Raw genomic sequence first — 21,218 nt, 5'->3', positions numbered from 1 at the left:
GGAAACGTTCTTCCTTTTCTGTTCAAAATGAAAGTTCAAAAATTCCAGTTTCTTCAGGATGTGCCAAATATTATTGATAAACTCAGACAAAATAGAAGCAAGAAGTTAGGAAGGTTAACAATAACAATACCAGCATGCTAATGAATGATTAAGATCAGTATCATGCAAATCTAAAGGTCAGTAACTTTTATATGGCATAAATCATTTTTAGATGTGTAACAACAACAAAGTGGGCGGAGGAGCTGTAAATGGATCACAGGCAAGTAGGCCAGTTAAGGTGCCAATGATGAAGGTGCTGAATTTGATGGAAAACTTCACATTCAGATTCCCGCTGCCATTGCCGTTCAACTCTGCCTACCTCGCAGTGCTGTTGTGGGGGTAAAATTCATGGAAATATTTACAAAAGCCTCCTCAGACATGCGGAGAAAAGACGGGATGTCAATCTAAGAAATCAATGAAAATTAAACCAAATGCCTTGAGAAAAAAATGTGTGCTTTTGAGTAGCAGCACTTTTCTTCCTCCTCCTCCCCTTCTCGTACACTGACATTTTTATAAAGAATGGGGAAGCCATTCTTTATAAAAGAATAAATGTAATATAAATACCTAGACTAACTTTATTGTCACTGTACACGAATTGGCATACATTAAAATGAAAATTGCATCCAGCTCTCAAAGGATCACTACCTTCAATATACACTACAAAAACATGACGAAATAAATAGGCATATACCCGCATATATGACACAGAGGAACAACACAGTCTAATTCGGATGTATACATGTACATGGTGGGAGAAACGAATCTTGTGAGTTTACCAGATGGATGGCATAGGGAAAAAAGCTGTTACAGAATCTGGAAGTCCTGCTAGAAATACTTCGAAACCACCTCCCAGAGAGGAGCCACAGAAACAGACCATGAAGTGGGTTTGTGGGGTCTCTTAACAATGCTTTGAGCTTTAAGCACATAGCGCTTATAAGCAGTATCTTGAATAACAGGAAGCGAACTTCCTATAATCATGTTAGTTCAGGAATTCTGGGATTTGAAGTCCACAAGTCTTAAACTTGCCAAGTTTGAATACCCTTGACCTATAGTAACTAAAGGGAAATAATCATGTTTGAAAATTGCTGGTTATTTTGGACTCTTTGGATGACTGTAATTGGCTATTGCTGGAGACAGGGTGCCTGCATGAGAGATGCACCACCCAACAAAGTGGCCAGAAACCCTGGCAATCACTGCCGTGAGTACCCCCAGAAGGATTAGTGGGGCCATTTTGGAAATGGTGATCAGGGCAGAAGAAAATGAGCTTGGACACACTCTTCGTATTAAAGCATTTGCCTGCCTGGTAAAGTAAAAGGCCTTTTTGGATTAAGAAATTCTAAATCACATTATAGTCAGTCCTCCAGAAAAGACAAGTTGTGTGGGTGGGCTCTGATGGTAAAGGACTGTGGACTTCCTCGCGGAAAGGATGGGAAGATCAGAAATGTAAAACGAAAGTGGGACTTGAGAACAGGCAACGCTTCGTCGATTTATTGCATTAGTTCTCAACTGGAATGAACCGCGTGGAATGAACCTGCAAGGAGGCTTCTCTGCTCCTTTGCAAAAGCAGCACTTTCCACCTTATCCCAGCACATACTCAGCAGTGCAGTTTCTCTGTTGCATTTTCCTTCCATCTAGACAATATCTGGACTCAATGGAGCTGCCGACACCTCCCCTTCTGATCACAGTTGCTGCCCTGTACAGCCATTTTTAGGAGGCCCACATCCATGGAGACATATGCCTGTGTAAAACCCAACCCACGCTGGATTTTGTGAGGCAGGTTTAGGCATGACAAAGATGGGTTCCTTCTCTATCAGATGAGCACATCTTTGAAAGGCCACTACTCACATGTTGCACCTGAGCCACTAAACTTCCCTTCATCCTTGTCTGATTTATTACTGAACCTTTTTAAAAAATACTGATAACTTTGGCAGTGTTATTTTGCTTATTTTGCCATGAGTCTAAGCCTAATTAAAGGATACCTCAGTGGTGGGATTCAAGCGTTTTTACTACCGGTTCTGTGGGTGTGTCTTGGTGGGCGTGGCAGGGGACGGATACTGTAAAACCTCCATTCAGAGGTGGTATTTGCCAGTTCTCCGAATTACTCAAAATTTCCACTACCAGTTCTCCAGAACTGGTCAGAACCTGCTGAATACCACCTCTGCTCTGGACAGTGGTAACACCCAATTTTCATCAATTAGAGAGTTTTGATAGGGATTAGCATTGACCTAGTTTCTGCCAGTTTCTATTTCTAATCAAAGGGAGAAGAGGAAGTGCATCGTTTTAAAAAATTGCAATCTCACACCGCACTCACTAAGACTTATCTAGTTAGGTAGTGAAACATCTGAAAGCAAACAACCAAGCTCAGAGAACACCAGAGAGAGAATTATGAAGCCCTTAAATATTTGTTCAAAGGCAGCCATGTGCATAGAAAACCTGAAGACAACTTTGGATCAATCCAACACGGATTAAGGTCTTCTCCACCCAATGGAATGCTTGATGTGAGTAAGCAGGCTCTCTTGCTTGGGAAAGATGAGTCAGCAGAGCCAAGCTCTAAACCAGAGGTCTCCAAACTTGGCAACTTTCAGACTTGTGGACTTCAACTCCCAGAATTCTCCAGCCAGCTTTTGAAGTCCACAAGTCTGAAAGTTGCCAAGTTTGGAGACCTCTGCAAACGTTCAAGCACTTCAGAAGTCAACCCAAGGGGACTTTGGGGGAAGGGTCCGTACGTGGCAACCTCAAATCCTCAAAAGACCTGACCATATACAAAACCTGATGGCCGCTTGCTTGCTTGCATGACTTGCATGCCCAGTAATCCACCAGTTGACCCCGGTAACTGCTGTCGGGACAGATCATCCGAGCCCGCATTGGTGTCCAACGGAACTATTTCTTCTGCTGCCTCCTTTCGGGATTGAGTGGAGAACAAAACTCGGAAGAATTTAGCCGAGCAGTTTCTGAGCGAGGCATTCACCAGGAGGAAAACGCAAGGGAGGGCGAGGAGGATTGGAAGCAAGCAACGGAGAGAGATAGGAAAGAGAAAACCTGGCAGTTTTTTTGGAATCAATGCGCCTACGTGCTTTTCTTTTTTTTTGAAAATAATTTTACTGGTTTTTAAAGACAAACAAAAACAAACAAAACATAAAAAACACCTTTCATAAATATACAAGCAGTGTGTCGGTTGGTTTACCAATTTTTTGTGCATCCATTTCGTAGTCTCAATTACAGTTACATTGCATGATAACTCATATTATCAATCAAAAATTAAATACCCTAGAATTACTATTAAACAATCATTTGACTATAATTTTATTCATTCATACTTTGCGAGATAACTACAATTTACTTAGTTTATTTTATAACCATTCATATAATCCTACCAAATCTATCCTAAAAACATTTTATAGATATATCAAAAAAGAAAGAAATCTTTATATATTCATTATTTTCTAAAATTCTAGGTATTCTATTATTGTATTTTATCATCTAACCATTGATAGAAAAGGCAAAAATGGCAAAAATTGTGGTCTCAAAATTATAAACTGACAATGTCAACAGCATATAAAGAAAATTTGTGTAAGATGTTTCACAGATGGCATTTTCGCCCCCACAAGAATAGCAAGAATGTTCAAGAATAAATCCGAAAAATGTTGGAAATGTCATCAGATACCTGGTTCATATTACCGTATGTGGTGAACTTGCGAGGACGCTAGAAAATATTGGACTAAAATTCGCATGTGATTGGAAAAAATGACAAAGAAACACATAGACTTGAAACCAGAGATTTTTTTATTGGGAATTTTACCTGACACATATAGTAAAGATTTGAAATACCTGATTGTAAATGTATTAACAGCGGCTAGGATTGTATTTGCTAAAAATTGGAAAAATGAGAAAATACCATCGCAGGAGGAAATTATTAAGAAAATATTGGAATGTGCTGAAATGAGCAGATTGACATTTGAAATTAGAGAACAAGAGGATAAACAATTTTATAAAGCTTTTCTTTTCTTTTTAAGGCTTGTTTCAACCCTCCCTCACGTCCTGTTTCGGAAGAAGAGAAGGAGAAAGCGGGCGACGACCGCGCTCGAACTGACTGGAAAGGAAAAACGATCCAGCAGCTGGAGGGGGGTGGGGGGAAGCCCAAGACCCAGCTGTCATCTAGTCACTTCTGTTTATCACGAAAACAACGTAACAAATAAGGAACTCTGGGAATCCCCTTGGATCGTGGGAAACGAAAGTGAAAATGCTTGCACGGTCAGCCTGGCTCGAAGAGCTTTGCCGCTAGCCGAGAAGATGGCGGAGGGGGCGCGGGTGGGCGCCTTTCCTGTGCTGCTGCAGGGAGCCTGGGGGAGCCCCGATCCCCCCAAAATGTTGAGAAACAAAATTCTCCTCTACTTCCAAAGCCGGAAAAAGTCGGGAGGTGGAGAATGCGAGATCCAGAAGCAAGGCGGGCAGATCTTGGTTTGCTTTGCCCAGGAGGAAGGTGAGAGGCTTTTTTTTTTTTACCCCTCTCTCTCGATGCAATTTATTGGGAATTTTCAATCCCCACCCCACCCCGCTCCGTCCTGGTTTGCTGTAAGAGCGATGGTGAGCAGGAAGAGGAAGCTGGAGTGCTATTTTTCAGTATCACAGCGCTGGTTTTGCTGAGATAAACGCAGTTCTTCTGACTACTGTAGAAAGTCAGCACCCACCCACCTAGAGAAAGAAATATTTTGGGGAATGTTAAAAAAGGCAGGATAGAATATTTCCCCCAAAGGAGAAATGGGGGTTGGAAACATTTTAAGGGCGGCAAAAACCAGCCCCCAGTCTCCCTCCCAAAGCAGAAACTGAGAAAGTCAGCTTTTAGAGATGCAGATTTGGTAATTTATTTATTTATTTTTATTTATTTGATTTGTCAATCTCTTCCGTTCATAAAGACTGGATCAAGACAGAAACTCAGATAAGCAACAAACAAAAGGTTGACAAAAAGGTTAGCATAGACAGACACCCAGGATTTTAATTTCCCCTTTTGTCTGTAGAGCCAGCCACGACTCCTACATAATCAGCCTCCATTTTATTCTCGGCTTGGAACTGGACCTGGATTTTTTTATCTAAAACTACCTAGGAGATTGTAAGGGAAATTAAGTTTTTGGTGGAAAAAAAATGCTTATTTCCCTCCTCACGGTCCTTTCCACCCCTCTGCCCCTTCCACATTTCCAATCTCTCCAAAGCAGTTTAAAAATATTTATCTTCAGACCTGCAAATGTTGGAATGTTAATAAAACAGCTCTAAAGATTAGTACTTTTTGGCATGGTACAAATACTTTTTAAGTCCAGATCTATAAGTACCATCCTCATCAAGCCTAATATCTTACTGGTCATTTAAGATTTGGAAAGTTATTTAAAGAAATTAAACAAAATGCTAACTTTAAATTAAAAATGCACCTCTTAACTTGTACTGAGGTAGGAAAGCTAGCGAGAGAAAGGATTGCTGAACTAACCTATATTAAGCATGATGGCACAAAGGTTGCATTTGCTGCTTCTTTGTTTTTGTAAGTAGAAATATTCTAAAGATTCCAGTAATGTATTTATTTTTGTGACACAGTGAGGCAAAGAGTTCTTTCCCAGAAGATCCATGAGCTTGACTTGGCAGAAAAAGGAACACTAAAGTTGGACGTCTCCCTGTATGAAACAACAGACCCAGCTAAGGATAATGTGCCTAAGAAGGAAGCAATTTCTAAAACGGTAACATTAACCTCATAGATTGCATACCCTAAAGAGAGATCAAGTGACGTTCCAGGCAGTACACTGGTATGCTAATGTTCTTCTCTGCTTTTTATTTTTAGGCTCTGAGAGAAGAAAGCCAAGCAAGAGAGATGGGTAAAATCCAAGTTTTAAACACTGAATTTTACTTTGGCACTAGGGGAATGCCGCAATGGTCATAACTGGGGGAAATAGTAAAATGTCGCTTTTTTAGTGCCATTGTAACTTTGAATGGTCACTAAACAAACTGTTGTAAGCCGAGGACAACCTGTATATAATTTCCCAATAATAGTGAAAGATGTAAGGGAAAAGGAAGGTCCTTTCCCAAACAATGCATAGCCAAGCTATAGAGTTTTTCTATTTCAAAATGTATGTGCAGCCACTGGTTTCAGTTGCTTTAAAGGAGATTCAACAAATTCAGCATTTACTTTGAGGAATCACTATAGATCGCTATAGATATGGCTGTTTAGTTGCCTGTAAGCATGGGTAGAAATGAGCTAATGTCTCCTACATCAATACTGTATCTGAATTACCTTAAAGAGAATGATAATTAAGCTAGGATGTTTGAAAAAGAATACCACCCTTAGCATTTTAAAATAAAAAATAAATGTAACTTCAGTAAAATGAATACAATTTTAAAGTAGTGTGGTGATATTTTTTTATACTGACTTTTTCGATATAATTCAGGGCAGGAAATATACTAAATTCTCCTGCCCCCTATTTCCCACCCCCAGAACAAAAATCCTGTGTTGAGCTGAGAAAGATAGATTGGCCCAAAGTCACCCAGCCAGCTTTCAGGCCTAAGGGAGAGCAAGAACTCACAGTCTTTATTAGTTTCTGAGCCAGCCACTTAGCCACTATACTAAACTGGCTATACTTAAGTACGGTAACTTAAAAATATAAACCAACCTTGTACAGCTGACTCTTCTTTTTATTTGTTCCTTTTGAAAGTAGAAGTGCAACAAGACCACCTAAGAGATGGAGATGGAGTTGTGGAGGCTTCATGTGTTGAGAAGGATATTCTTGACTGTCCTCAAAAATCTTCACAAGTAGTTCTTGAAAATGTTGAAGAAAATATTCACCTGGACACATTAATGCTACTGGTAGATAACATCAGCGCGCTTTCAGGAGATAGTACTTTCCATATTGAACAGATAAATGAGAAGAAGGCTGCAGTAATAACCTTTCAGGAAAGCACTGGTAAGATCTCTACGCTCATCGCTCAGATGTTTAATATTTTGGAGAATCCTAGTTCTGTGTGTTTCTGATACATTGGACTGCAGTCCCTGTCACCCATAGTCAATGGGGGGGTGGGGTGTCACAAGATTTTGAACCCCACAACTCAGGTTTCTGATTCCTATATTGAAATGGCTGAAATAAAGGACATGTATCCTGAGTGCGGGTTAGGTTGATAGGGAAACCACGAAAGATCTTAAATAAAACTTGCTAAAAATGCTTATTGCTGTAAAGTATGTGAGCGTGGATATTTTAGTACTTTATCTGCTGTTAAACCACTCTGTTTCCTGCATATGGAACCAAGTAAAGTATAAAAGCTGAAAAAGTTGTTCAGAGTCTTTCCAACCCATCTTTGGACCCATCTTTGTCCAGGTCTGAATAAACATGTGATTCAGAGAGTTGGACTCTGCCTATTTATCTGTCCTGGACCAGACCTAGTGCTCCTGCTTAACAGGAGCACCAAAGCCTTTATAAAAATGTTCTCAGATCTCTGTCCCTTAACTTTTTTGACTTCTCAAACTCCCACCACTACTAACCATTTTCTACCCTGGCAAGTTGTAATGAAAATCTTCTGGAGGCACAGAAGCTGAAGAATATTTCCATATTATCTAAGGATTTGTTCATGTTTCAATTGTTTCTAGACACTTTGTAAAATGTGAGGTCTTCTGCTCCCATACCTGCAGATTCTGAAGTGCTGCTTAATCTACTCTTTCTCATTTCAAAATGCCACTTCAAAAGGTTTTCTTCTTTCATTCATGTACCAGTCATCAGATCTGAGTGATGGCTAAAGGAAAGTGTTAAAGGTAGCATGCTGCCAGGAGAGCATTTGGCCATCTACTTACTAGATGTGTTTCTCATAGGTAGATAAGAAGATAAGATCTGCCTTTTTATACCAGAAAATGAGCCGATTAGCATTCTGATTCTAAAAGAGAAGAACTGATGGCAGATGTTCTTCCTCTCTCTTTATCATGCCCCTATCGGAATCTGATTCAGAAGGGGAGGCCGAGCAGCTGACAGGGAGTTGCGAGTGTGGCCCAGTTGGCTGTGGAAGAAACTGGGGAAGGGCAAAGCTAGGTAGAGCACGGGAGAGGTAGAGTGGGATGACCCGTAGTCTCTCAAAATAATCCAAAACCCAAAACATACATTAAAGTCTGGTAATGCCTTCAACTTAACTTCACTGTTTTATTAGGCGCAGTTTAAAGTCACAATAGTAAATAATGAGGCAAAAGAAAACCAAAAACAAACTGCATTGACGAGAGTTCCGAACCAAGCCAAGATAATTAATCGGGATAATTAATCAGAAGATAACTGGGGAGAGTCCATGGGAAGAACGGCAACAAAGATAAACCTCATTCAAAGGAAGCTGTAAATTTGACTCCAGCAATTCTGACTACGCAGTTACAAACTTATACACATAGCTCCCAGCTGCAAGCCATGAGGAGGATCATGGTAATCTTCTCCTGAGTAGACCTCGCTTTTCCCTGATCCTCTCCTCTCTGCGTGCCCTAGGATGGATAGGGGATGGGCCTGGATCCTCTTCTGATTGTTCAGCTGGCCTCTTCCCTTTCCCAACCTCCTCCACCACCTCTGGAGCCACACTCCCACTCCCTGTTGGCTGTTCCTCATCTTCCTCAGAGTCAGTCTCCACCAGGGGCATGACATAGAGCAAGGCAGCGGGAATTCAGAGGAAGACCCAGGCCCACCCCCTCTTCATCCTAGGGCACGCAAGGAGGAACAGAGAAGGGAGCAAATTGGCTTATGTGGGAGGAAGGGGCCCTGATTCCCTTCATTAGCTGCAGCTGGGAACACAGTTTAAAAAAAGGGAAGTTGCGCACAGCAAGTTCTTGGGAGCAAATTGTGAATTATCGTATCGTCGAGGCTTATCTGGGTTCCTGGCATCTTCCCAACTGTGTGTGTTTGGCTGTGCTTTCAAGTCTGCAATTCCTTCTCCTGCCCTATCAAGTTAATTACTGCAGCATGGTTTGTTTGGATTTTTAGTTACAGTTTGTACTTTCGTTTTCGGACTGAATTTTCTCCACTTAAAGGTTCTTGAGAGAGTTTTTCTTGAGCCAAAGATAACCTGGACATTGGGGGCAAATTTGGAGATCATTAAAGGAACTCTTCTTGCTTATTTAAATGTTACCTTTGTGCCATGCCATGGGTCATCACACACATAATTAGGGAGATACTATTCATCACTACTGTTTTGCAGTTCCACTTTACAGGTAGTCCTCAGTCTATGACCTGGTGTCAACATTTTAACAGACAAGGCCCCCCTAGGGTCACATGACTCTTTGGGGCAACAGGCCCACATTGCAGTATCCCATGGGGCCTGGCTGCCATCTATGACATTTTTGCTGAAAACCAGCATTTACTTGTCGATTTTCTGCAAAAAATGCTTCACAGTGAACAATGGGTTTGCTTAACAACTGCAGCAATCACTTGACAAATCATGATGATTCTCTTAAGGACCATAAAAAAAGAATTGTAAAATTGGATGGGTCTTGACTTACAACTGTAATGGGTAGGCTTTATAATGGTTGTAAGTTGAGGACTACCTATACTATCTGCTAATTTATTCAATTAATTTCCAGCCCCTTTCTCAAAAAAGCATTCAGTTCCATACAAAAGCTCCTGCTCTAAGCATGCAGGTTGCTTTTATTGTGCTATGAAATTCCTGGTAAAACAGACATGTCTAGGCTGTTGGTTTGAGACGTGTCCTCCCAGATATTGTCAATGTTAAGAGAATGGGAGCCTTCAAACTCAACTCTTGGTGTCCACATGGATACCTCCATGTACTATTCTTGACAACCATATGGAAGTGGTTTGCTTTCACTTTTTTACAGGATGTTTTTCCATTCTCAGTTTAACTTTCAACTCAAGGTATTCTTTGGAAGAATCCTATCCAAATGACAACCCAATTTTTGTTTAACTTTTGAGGATTGGCCACAGTTTACAAAGACATACAGAGAACATTGATCTATTGCAACATCGTACAGATAGTCCTTGACTTACAGCAGTTCATTTGGTGACGTTTAAAGTTACAACAGCACTGCAAAAGTGACTTATGCCTGGTTTTCACATTTCTGATCATTGCATAAGTGGTCTTGTGATCACACCCATTGCATCCCCTAGTCTTGTGATCAAAATTCAGGTGCTTGGTTGTTGACTCATATTTCTGATGGTTGCAGTGTCCCAAGATGATCAGGCACCTTTTGCAACCTCAATGTGGAAGCCGGATTCAGTTAACAACCATGTTACTAATTTAACAACTGCAGTGATTCTCTTAACAGCTGTGGCAAGAAAGATTGTTAACGTGAGGCAAAATTCATTTCACAATTGTCTGACTTAGCAATAGAAATTTTGGGCTCAGTTGTGTTTGTAAATTAAGGACTATCTGTGCTTGAATCTTTAAACTCTGTGTTCACATGTGCACAGAAATGGGAAGCATGTATTTAAGAGCTTCTGATTTCTGTTTTTAGCAGCTGCAGATTTTCTCAAGCAGTGTTCCAAGAACCACAGATTCCAGCAGTATGGACTTAGAGCCAGACCTCTCGAATTGACTCCTGTAATCAAAGTGGAGAACATCCCAGCTGCAACATCCAGTGAATTCCTAACTCTCTATTTTGAAAATCCAAAACATGGAGGACAGGTATCTGATATTCAGTTATTACCCAGAGAAGATTCAGCTCTGGTTACATTTGGTGACTCTCAAGGTAATTGTTCTTTTAGACAGAGTTTTGCTACCGCTTGGCTAGAAATTAAAAAAAAAACTGATATGGGAAGTTTGGGCACATAACAAGATTGGACTTGGTGTGTGTTAGGAATAACAAGGTTACCCAACGTAGTTTGGGTAAAATAATATATATAAACTATGATAGTAAGTTTAAGTGTGTGTCACTTTAAACTGCAAAGCATGTAATTTTGGGTGCGTTGTGAACCGCCATAAGAGGGAGCAAGAGAACCTGCTGGATTGCTGACGATTGCTGGTTTGATGGTTTGCTAACTGCGTGTTCCCTACTGCTGAGTTGCTGAATGCTGAAGGAGGAAAGGAGTTTTGACTTCTTCATATCTCTACTGCGAGGAGATATATTACTGGACTGATATTTGTAAGTTTACTGACCTCTTTTTCGACACTGGACTTTGCAACTGAATAATCCCCGGACGGACTGAACTAGTGAATGATATATGGACTGTTTGACTATACTAAAACTCTTACTGGAATAAACTATTTAACTAGCACAGTGTATCTGTTTTACTGAGTGTAAGCTACAAAAACGTTTATCTCACATATTTTGCCTGCCTGCCTGACTGCCGGGCATATTCTGCTAGGGTGTATCCCTAACAGTGTGCGGCTAGCAATAGAATTTCAAATGGCAGAATTAACAGAGAAGACACAGCCGCTGCCGCTGCCCCCCAAAAATGATTATTATATCAGAGGGCAAAGATTGGCGTGTGTGAGACAGGCAATGTGCCTTGTGTTGGCCTCTCCTTCACTCCACCAATGTGGTTTGCAGAGTTAAGAAATGGGCTTGAATTATGGAACATTGCAGAAATGGAATTGAAAGATGTAAGACTGATATGTGATGAAGTGAGTTTGCGTGATACATGATGAAAATAAGCATAAATATTCACAGATCTAGGTTAGTATCTTTGTGGGAGCCCATCATGTTTTGTTGTGATGGTTTTTTGTAAGTCTGGATTGTCAAGTTTTGTTTTCTGTTTTTAACTTTTTAAATTTTGTATTTGTATTTGTAAATTGCCCAGAGTAGGCTGCCACAATTCACTATAATAATAATAATAACAATAATAATAATAATAAAAAATAGGTACTGTTATGATCAGAGAATAAATCAAACATGCCTGCTGTGAATGAAATATGAAGAATACTTGTGACTTAATTTATCAAAGATATATTAAGTAGTTGTGTTTGGTGGGAAAATGGACCGAAGGATGCAAGCTATGCACAAATGGCTAAAAACTAGGACAAGTAGATGATTGTACATAAAGAGAAAATATATGGAGATGCGTTTAAGATGTACAAATGCTGTAGAAAGGTGTAGTTTGTTATGAGAAATACGGTGTATCAGCAATGAGAAGATGAATAAAATTGGATTTTAAAAAAATGTTGGTGAGGAATCCTTAATTGATTTTCAGAGCTGTGTTCCAGGAAATTAAAAAATTGTGTTTGTTTTGTAAATAGCGTGCATGGCTTGACTGTCCACTGCATGAAATCTGAATTGTATCTGCTTCCATTGCAACTTCTGATACAAATTTTATATTTGTATATTTTATAAATATTTTATTTGTGTTTGTTTATAGCTGCCCTGACAGCATTGAAAAAGCAGCACTCAATAAATGGCCAGTCAGTCCTGGTTTATCCATTCTACAGTTCATTGGAAACTGTTTTGTATGGAAAGGAGAAGCCACAAGTCAAGATGCCGGAACCTGTCAGTGTCCCTTTAGATCCTTATATATGGCAGTTTCTACAAGGAAAGTGTAAATTAATTCAAGAAATAGAGAAAGAAATGGCCAATTGTTTCTGTGAACTAATATGGCCCCAGGCAACGTGTGAACCCAAAGTCATACTGTCTCCCTCAGCTATCTTAGCTAAACAAGGAACATCTATAAAAGAATTGGTTAGATCTTGGAAAGATAAAGTTTCTGAGGAGTTTGCATGCATCCTGTCAAAATTCAAGACAGTTAAATGTGCAATCATTCCAGAAAGATGGGAGACCATTGAAAACAATTGGTTAAAACATGTGTTGGCTGTGCCGGATGACTCCAAAAATTATGTTACTCTAGCTGGTTTTGTATTGACTGTAGATAGTGTGGAGAAAGAGTTGAGGGAATATGTAGAACATTTGACCAAGGATGCTGAAATAGCCAGGCAAACATTACAGCAAACACTGTCAATTTCCCCAGTGAAGTATAAAGTTTTGCAGCAGATCTTGCTAGAAGAGAATACCCGTGAAGAAAATACTGGGCAAAAATGGTGTTACGATGCTTCAGCAAAGCAGCTGCAACTGAATGGAATAGCTACAGAGGTTTACAAAATGAAAAGTGACTTACTGGAGAAGATGTTCAGGATAAAGGAGAAAAATGTCAACGTTCATCCTTCTATTTTTCAATTCCTACAATATGTAGATTCTGACAAGGTGTCAGGGAGCCTGTTTAGGGCAAATAAAATTAATGCTGCCTATGAACTTACACATGATTCTATAGCTTTGGTAGGATATTGTCCTGAAGGCCTCTTAAAAGCAGAGGAACAAATAAAGAAATGCTTGACTCACGAACACATAATATTGAAGGACCAGGAACTCATCCACCAAAAGCAATGGAAAGAATTAACTAAACATCTGCAGAAGCTAAACAATTCTGTTGAAGAAAGTGTAATAATTGAGGACTGGGTTGATTTGGATGGAGATGCTGAAGTTATTGTGGCTGGTTATACAAAAGTTGTGGCAGATGTCTACCAGCAACTTTCCGATTTTGTTGAAAAAAACACCCACATGCACACTGTAATTCCTGCCAAGTCAGTGGCTATGGTGCAGTTTATAGAGGAGGAAAAGCAGAAGGTTTGGTGTGATTTGAACAAGAAGGGGCTGAGAATTAATTTTGGACTCCTGCCAAATCAGAAGAACATTGTCTTAAGTGGACCCAAAGTAGTGGTGACAGAGGCAGCAGTAAAGGTAAAACAAATGCTGTCTTCACTGTACTCTGTGAATGTGGCGTTTGATAAACCTGGAGTGAAAGACTTTTTCAAAAACCACGAACATCACTATGTTAACCTAGTAAAAGTGGAATTCAGCTGTTTGATCAGATTGCAAAGAGATGATGAGCAAAATGCGGAAAATGTTCAAACCAAGGTAAACTTAAAAAACGGTGTGGTGATAGAGGTCTGTATGGGAGATCTGACCAGTTATCAAGCTGATGTTGTAGTCAATGCATCAAATGAAACACTGAAGCACATTGGTGGCCTTGCCAATGCTTTGCTAAAAGCGGCTGGCCCACAGTTACAAGATGAATGTGATGTTCTGATACAGAAATGTGGCGCTCTGAAGCCCGGCTGTGCAGTAATCACAGGAGCTTGGAACTTGCCTTGCAAACAGGTGATTCATGTTGTTGGGCCAAGGTGGACCAGTGCCAACAAAGAAAACTGTATACAACTATTAAAGAAAGCTGTAAGGGAAAGCTTAAAACTGGCAGAAAAATTCAAACATTGCTCCATCGCTATGCCTGCCATAAGCTCTGGGATTTTTGGATTCCCAATAAAAGAGTGCACTCATTTCATTTTAACAGCCATTCAGGAAACCTTAGAAGAATTTTCTGAGAATGGCAGCTTGAAACAGATTTTCCTGGTAGATATGGCCCCTCAAACAATTCAGGCATTTTCTGATGCTTTACACAAAGTGTTTAAAAGTGGATTCCAGCCCACACCGCTGTCTTCTCCATCAGTCGGTCAACTTTTGGAGATTAAAGATCTTGTGGGGATTTCTGATGAAGGACTGAAACTGATTGTAGAAGAAAAAGGCATCGAAGATGCTACGGTAAGCATTTATATTAGTAGAGAACCTTAAATTATCTTCAGTGCAGCTAGTACATATTTTATTTAATTTGAACCATTTATTATGCCTCTAAAATGTTGATATTTCACATTGAAGGAGAATTCCAAAACAAAATTGACATCTGATCACCGTCTTCTCCAAGGCTCAGTTGGATTTGTGTTAGAATTGGATGCACATCTTGGACAAGATTGGGATAGTCTTTTAGTCTTGAGTAATTTTAAAGGCTGTTGCCTTTGGAGAGAAAACTCTGAACCAGGGATGTGCTGCATGAGTAAAAGGAAATTCTACTTTTCACATCCAGGCAAAGGATAGGGACTGAATTTCCATGCTATATTTTGTGGGTTCTGTTAATGGAGAAGGCATGCTTAAAACCTTGATAATGTAAGAAAGCGCTAGCGATTTCCCTACCACTCGTCCAGCCTCTTGAATTAATAATCAGAACCAATTCATTATGATATGAGTCAGAGATGTTGGAGTTGCAAGGAATTAGCAACTGTTTTCCCATACCATTCCTGTTCCCTGTTGGAGCCTTCTGTGGATCAAAGAGGTCTAATTTGTTTGGGGACTGCTTTCTGCCTGGGTTACCTTAATAGTAGCATAATGGGTCAAAAAATACACATAGGTATCTCCCAGGCAGTTAATCTTGCAATACATAAAACCATCTTGGAAGTAATTTTAACACGGCTTTGATTCCAGACAGATGTTATTGTAAGCACTATTGGTGAAGATCTAAAGCTTGGCGTAGGCCCGCTTTCAAAAGCTGTGCTGCAGAAGGCTGGAGTTGGGCTTCAACTTGAGTTCCATGAAATGATCCAAGATCAAGGACCCCAAGGCAATGGTGTAATTCAAACCTATGGGCATAACCTTGCCTGTGCTTTCTTGTTCCATGTCGTAGTTCCACAGTGGGATGCAGGAAAAGGGAATGCGACCAAGGTACTGGTTCATTTTGCTGTAATTCTCTTGGAATGTAATGTTCATGAGTTAAAAAAAAAAAAAAGGATTGTTTATGACCTTTGTTTATAATCCTATGTCTCTACATGAGATTAACAATTCAGGTTAAAGAAAAATGGGAACCAATATTTCCTTTTATGCTCCTTGTGTGTAGTCAAGGCAATTTCTTGAGCTTTGCCAATACTTTCCTGGGCATTCTCAATGGCTCTTCTACACAATTTTGGTTTTAACATCGGTCTCTGTGTGTCAATTTGTACTGAGGTTACAAAGCATGTATACAAAATTGTCCATCTTATTCCTGAGTATTTTATATATTTGAAGATAAGCTAAGAATTTTAGTCCCAGAAGTGCTTTTTCAAGGGGAAACTGGACTCTGAAGCTGAAGAAACTTCTCAGATGAGAAGCGAAATATCTTCAAAGAAATACCAGAAAGTCCACTTGCTTCTTGAAAAAGGTGCTAAAATGCATCTAAAAATGAGTTCGGCTTATCTACAAAGATATATGATCATAGTTTTGAAATTACCTGTATATCCTTATGAATTAAGCCCATCTGTATGTGAGCTGACCGTGAAATTTTAAGTAAAATACCCTGACAAATTTGGAACAGCTTATCCATGGGTGGCATATTTTCCACTGTACTTCTGTTAAAAATTTTGAGGGTTGGCTTATCCATTGATGGGCTGATATAATATACATTATGTCTTTTTATTAAAAAATAACCCCAAAAGGAAGTGTTTTTTTGTAAGACATTCTTCAATACCAGAGCTATAGTTTTTTTTTTTGAACAAATTTTATTGATTTTCCAAAACAATACACAGACAAACAAAACATAAGATATAATGACATAAGAGTTTTTTTTTCTTAAAAAGCCAATACAACATCTTATTTAAAGACAGAATTATTCCAAGTTATCACATTTCCAAACAAGCACAATTTGATATATATATTTACCTTATCTGTTCATCTTCATATCTTATCCCAAACTTCTCTTTATTACTTCCTTTCCTTCTATTTATTCAAATTATATCTCTTTAACTTTAGATTGTATACATTTTTTATATCCATCTGTCTTATACATTTTCATTATTCTCTTCCAATACAAAAACAAACAAGACATAAAACATAAAAACATAAAACATCTTTTCTGAAAGTTGCTTGATCCCGGGTTAAAACTCATCGTACAGACACCTCTTCAAAAATCATGTTCCTTTTATATATCATTCCATATCTTATTACCGTTTTCCATTTTCTATATAGCTTCTTCCTTTTTTTAACTCTCTTAGTTTTATTCTACTTATCTCAGTTCAAGTCATAATACTTAACATTCTTTGTCTGTTCTCAACCATCCATTCATTTTTTCTCTTTAAACAAAACCTCTCTTGTACACTAATTAGAGTATGACGCCTTTAACTCTTTCCCCTAACCTAATAATACTTAATATCACACATAACTTGTATTGGGATTCTGTTTAGCACATCCTAAAGTCACACAATATATTATATAAAGAGAGAAAGAAAAAAGAAAGAACGACAATAACAAACAAATTTATAGATATATAATATAGGTAGTACCCCTGTCAAAACCATTTTAATCATACCTATTGATACTTATTTATATATTTATATCTTAAACATTTTATTCTATAAATGCCTATAATAACACAATCTTATGTACCTTACAGAATCCCTTTTTCAATTAAATTTACCCATTGTCTCTAAATAAATTTTGTTTCTTCAAATCTTGCTTCCCATCGTTGAGACTTCTCACCCCTTCCTTTCTCCCTTGCTTATTCTTTTCCTTACCCTGTTTACCCCTTTGTCTTTCCACCTCCCTTTTCTTCTTGTGCTTTCCCCCTTCCTGTTGTTTTCTAACCTTATATCCACCCTTCAACTCATTTTTATCTTTTTTGGTTGTTTTTTTAGCTATAGTTTTGATGCAATTGAGTATGCTGATTTGATGTAGTTGAATGTAGCTCTCCCGTGTTTTTCATATCCCTGTCTTTATGTGTGAATGAAGTTGATCTGTTCACCCCACTTGTCTATTCTGGCTCCTAAATTAAGTCTTGTGTTAATATTGGGCCTTTTAAAGCCTAATTGTGAAATATTGCTCTATATTTTACAGAAACTTAAAAATATTGTGAGAAATTGTCTGGAGAGGGCCGAAATGTTGTCGTTACAGTCTATCTCATTTCCAGCTATTGGGACTGGAGGTTTTAATTTTCCAAATTCTGAGGTGGCTAAATGTATGTTTGAAGAAATACTTAGGTTCAGTAGAAAGAAGAATTTCAAGTCCCTTCAGAAAGTCCATATTCTCCTGCATCCAAAAGATAAGGATAATATAAAGGTAATATTACTTTTCTTCCAAATAAGAAACTGCTCTTTGTTTTTAAGAAACCTCGAACTTTAATTTGCAAAAATAATTGTAAGTTTCCAGCTAATTATTACAAAAACAGCAGTAGCAAAGTTGGACTGTTGGATAGGCATTACTTCCCCAGATACATTCAAAGGTGGGCCACATATCTTTGAAAGCTACAATGTGATTTGCTTGATTTTGGCTAAATTCATTCATTCATTAATTGGTTCGTTTGTTTCTATCCCACCTTTACTATTTTGTTTCTATCCCACCTTTACTATTTTTACAAATAACTTAAGGCGGCAAATAACCAACACACCTTCCTCATCCTATTTTCCCCAGAAAAACAACCCTGTGAGGTTGGTTGGGCTGAAAGAGAGTGTCTGGTCCAAAATAACCATGTTGGTTTTTCATGGCTAAGATGGGACTTGAACTCATGGCCTCCTGGTTTCTCACCATTACACCAAATTGGCTCTCTTACCAAACTTAATGTTTTGTTTTGTTAGGGTTTGTGACATAGAATGTTCAAATCCAGCCAGATGTGGCTTATCCCATTAACTATGTTTAAACATTCTCTGGAATAGTGCACATATGACACTCATCGTATTTGGCAATATTGTCCATTCAATCATTTCTGCTTCTCAAAGAGGAGGATCTGTTATGTCTTTCAGGGCAGTCGAATCAAGTAGTTTTATCCAGAGCCTCATGTTTTTTTGTGGTGTGTGTGTGTGTGTGTAGAGCGTAGCAATTTTGCCATAATGTTAGTAAATTTTGGTAAAAAGAGAGTTAAAAGCTTACTGACTTCCCCCTATTCAGACAGCTGTTATATTTTATTGAAAATGTTGGATGCACCTATTTTTAGTAGAAACACTCATAGTATCCAGGGGCATCCAATGACACTGTCTCTCAGGATCCCCAAATTTGCAAGTTCACTACCCTCAGTGCGCTTATTGAAATGTTAAAAGAATTGTTCCATGGTGTTATTGTTCCTTCTTAGCATAGCTTTGGAAACATGTGGATAACTTTCTCTCCCCTAGGCGTTTACAAAGGTTTTTCAATCTGGGATTGATGATAGTCTCAAGGCTGTGCCACCGGGCAATGAAGAAATGGCAGCAGGTAATAGGTGGGCTCTGTTAGTCGGACTTTTTTCTCCACCTTTTTCTCATGAGCTCCAGAACTGTGTTGGGTACAACTGGGATATAACATGAGGGATATGTGGAGAAGCCTTCCTTTACATAATACCAATAACAAGTACTAGAAGAATGGAGGGACTACGTTTACTGAAGATATTTTATACCGGGGGTCCCCAACTCCTGGGCCACTACTGGGCCTTGACCCATTGGGAAGCGGGTGGTGGAAGTGGGTGAGTGTGTGCGCTCACCCACCACTCACATGTAATCATTCTCCCTCCCTCCCCCCTCCTCTTCTGCCATTCAGCAAAGCCAGAAAGTTTGGGGAAATCTCTGTTTTCGACTTCTTTCAAAATAGCTATGACTGCTGCATGATATGTTTGGTTTTGGTAGTTAACACAGTGTACAAATACAGCTACTTTTATTTGTGAATCATAGCTTAGTAGTATAATTTATTTGTATCCTGCCTTTATTATTTTTACAAATAACAACGAGGTAAATTTTTTTCCAAACAACAACAACGACCTTTTGAGGTGAATTAGGCTGAGAGAGAAGTGACTGGCCCAAAATCATCCAGCTGGCTTTCATGCCTAAGGTAGAACTTGAACTCACAGTCTCCTGCTTTATAGCCTGGTGCCTTAAGCACGAGACCAAACTTATGATGCACAAACTAGAGTAGAATGACTTGTTCAGCAAATCCTTGATGATTATAATGTTGATCTGAGTTATTTCAGCATATGAACGAGCCACAATTTTTTTCCTCTTGGATATCTTAAGATATTCACTGTTCACACTGTTCGTTTATTGATATTGGTGTACATTTAAAAATAAAAATATAACAAAACTTTTTTAAAAAGATGTTCAAGGTATCACTTTTAAGAGTAGCATTTCCCAGATGTGCAAACCTTATTTCCCACGGATATCCCCTCCAAAATATTGATTTTTAAAAAACTGGATCTTGAAATCGGTATTTATATCTTTTACAAAGAATAGGAGGATAGTGCTCAGTCAGTGGATATCAGTGCTATAACTCAATAATAGTGTTTTTTTTCTCAATCACAGGTTCCTTGGGATCCCCTTCTACCTCAGCTTTAGGGAGTAATGAAATGCAGTTTGGATCCATTACCTTCCAGTCAGTGACAGGAGATATTGTCATGGAAAAGACAGATGTCATTGTGAATGTGACCAATGAAAACTTTACATCCAAAGCAGGTATTGAATTTCAAATAAACATCTTCTGAACATCCTAATAAGCTAAGTGCTGGTTCTTGGCGAGACAAAAAGCTATTTGGATATTGAAAAGTCTGTTTGTATGTGTGTGAATGAATGAATGAGAGGAAGAAATGAAGATTCATTGATTTAAAACTATTTTCTTGTAACCAGAGACAATATTTCAGAGTATTGTGGCTCGATTCTGTTGGATATATTAATGCAGTATCTAATTCAATCCCCATCTCACAAATTCTTAGGAATTTTCTTACTATGAAATGTTTGCAAGAAAGCAAAGGTTGTATTTTAAGTTCATTATTTACTGTGATACATATTCCTTCCCCCTTTTTCACTTCTTTACAGGTGTCTCCAAAGCAATTTTGGAAGCTGCTGGACCTGAAATTGAAGCGGAATGTGCAAGACTTGGTAAGATGCAACAAGAGGTCCCTTCAGTTAGGTAATGGAGGATTTGGGGAATTTCAATTGCCAAATATAGTTTGCGTGTTATTTCTTAGAACATTTAATCATAGTTCTGAATAAATTTGTCAGTACTATTCTGTAAATTGGCGTTGTTGAGTCAAGAAAGACAGGATATAATCAAGCTGTGCATTATTATTTTTAAATCTGACTAGCTTAGGAAAGATGGCACATAGCATACTAGCTAGAAGGTTGCAAATGTGGCCTTGCCACGGCCAGTAAATCTAGAGCAGCTGAGGAACACTCAAGAAATACTACTAGACTCCAAACTAACACTTTCAAGGGTTGCAGCTTCATCTCCAATAGGCCAAGCCTCAACCCCAAAGTCTAGTTTTCTAGCAATATCTCTTGTTGGAATTTATTTTCAGCTCTTTCTTTCTGATCAGCCCATTATTAGACAGAGGTAAAGTGGTTCCTTGGAGTTAGATGACAAGGAAAAAAAGTGTCAGAATAAGCATTCTGATGGGATCATCCCCAAAATGCCAGATACCTTCCTCAGCTTCTGAGGGTAATTTCTT

General features: G+C 38.8%; 1 protein-coding gene across 1 annotated transcript in view; it reads left to right on the top strand.

The window, feature by feature from the left end:
- Nucleotides 1–3,193: 3,193 nt before the first annotated feature.
- LOC113455079 (protein mono-ADP-ribosyltransferase PARP14-like) overlaps nt 3,194–21,218 on the top strand; it is a 29,163-nt gene continuing 11,138 nt past the window's right edge. The window contains exons 1-11 of the mRNA XM_087920383.1: nt 3,194–4,519; nt 5,620–5,759; nt 5,861–5,894; nt 6,732–6,977; nt 10,496–10,729; nt 12,336–14,563; nt 15,278–15,514; nt 17,654–17,875; nt 18,922–19,000; nt 20,077–20,226; nt 20,587–20,649. Of these exons, the coding sequence (XP_087776509.1) occupies nt 3,784–4,519; nt 5,620–5,759; nt 5,861–5,894; nt 6,732–6,977; nt 10,496–10,729; nt 12,336–14,563; nt 15,278–15,514; nt 17,654–17,875; nt 18,922–19,000; nt 20,077–20,226; nt 20,587–20,649 (4,369 nt within the window). The 5' untranslated portion in view covers nt 3,194–3,783. The remainder of the gene's footprint in view (nt 4,520–5,619; nt 5,760–5,860; nt 5,895–6,731; nt 6,978–10,495; nt 10,730–12,335; nt 14,564–15,277; nt 15,515–17,653; nt 17,876–18,921; nt 19,001–20,076; nt 20,227–20,586; nt 20,650–21,218) is intronic.

Source organism: Pseudonaja textilis, chromosome 1 (genome assembly GCF_049901715.1).
Source record: "Pseudonaja textilis isolate UNSWEBS1 chromosome 1, rPseTex1.2, whole genome shotgun sequence".
Lineage (NCBI taxonomy): Eukaryota > Metazoa > Chordata > Lepidosauria > Squamata > Elapidae > Pseudonaja > Pseudonaja textilis.
Note: the sequence above shows the minus strand (reverse complement) of the source record. Positions and strands in the feature narration are given on the sequence as shown.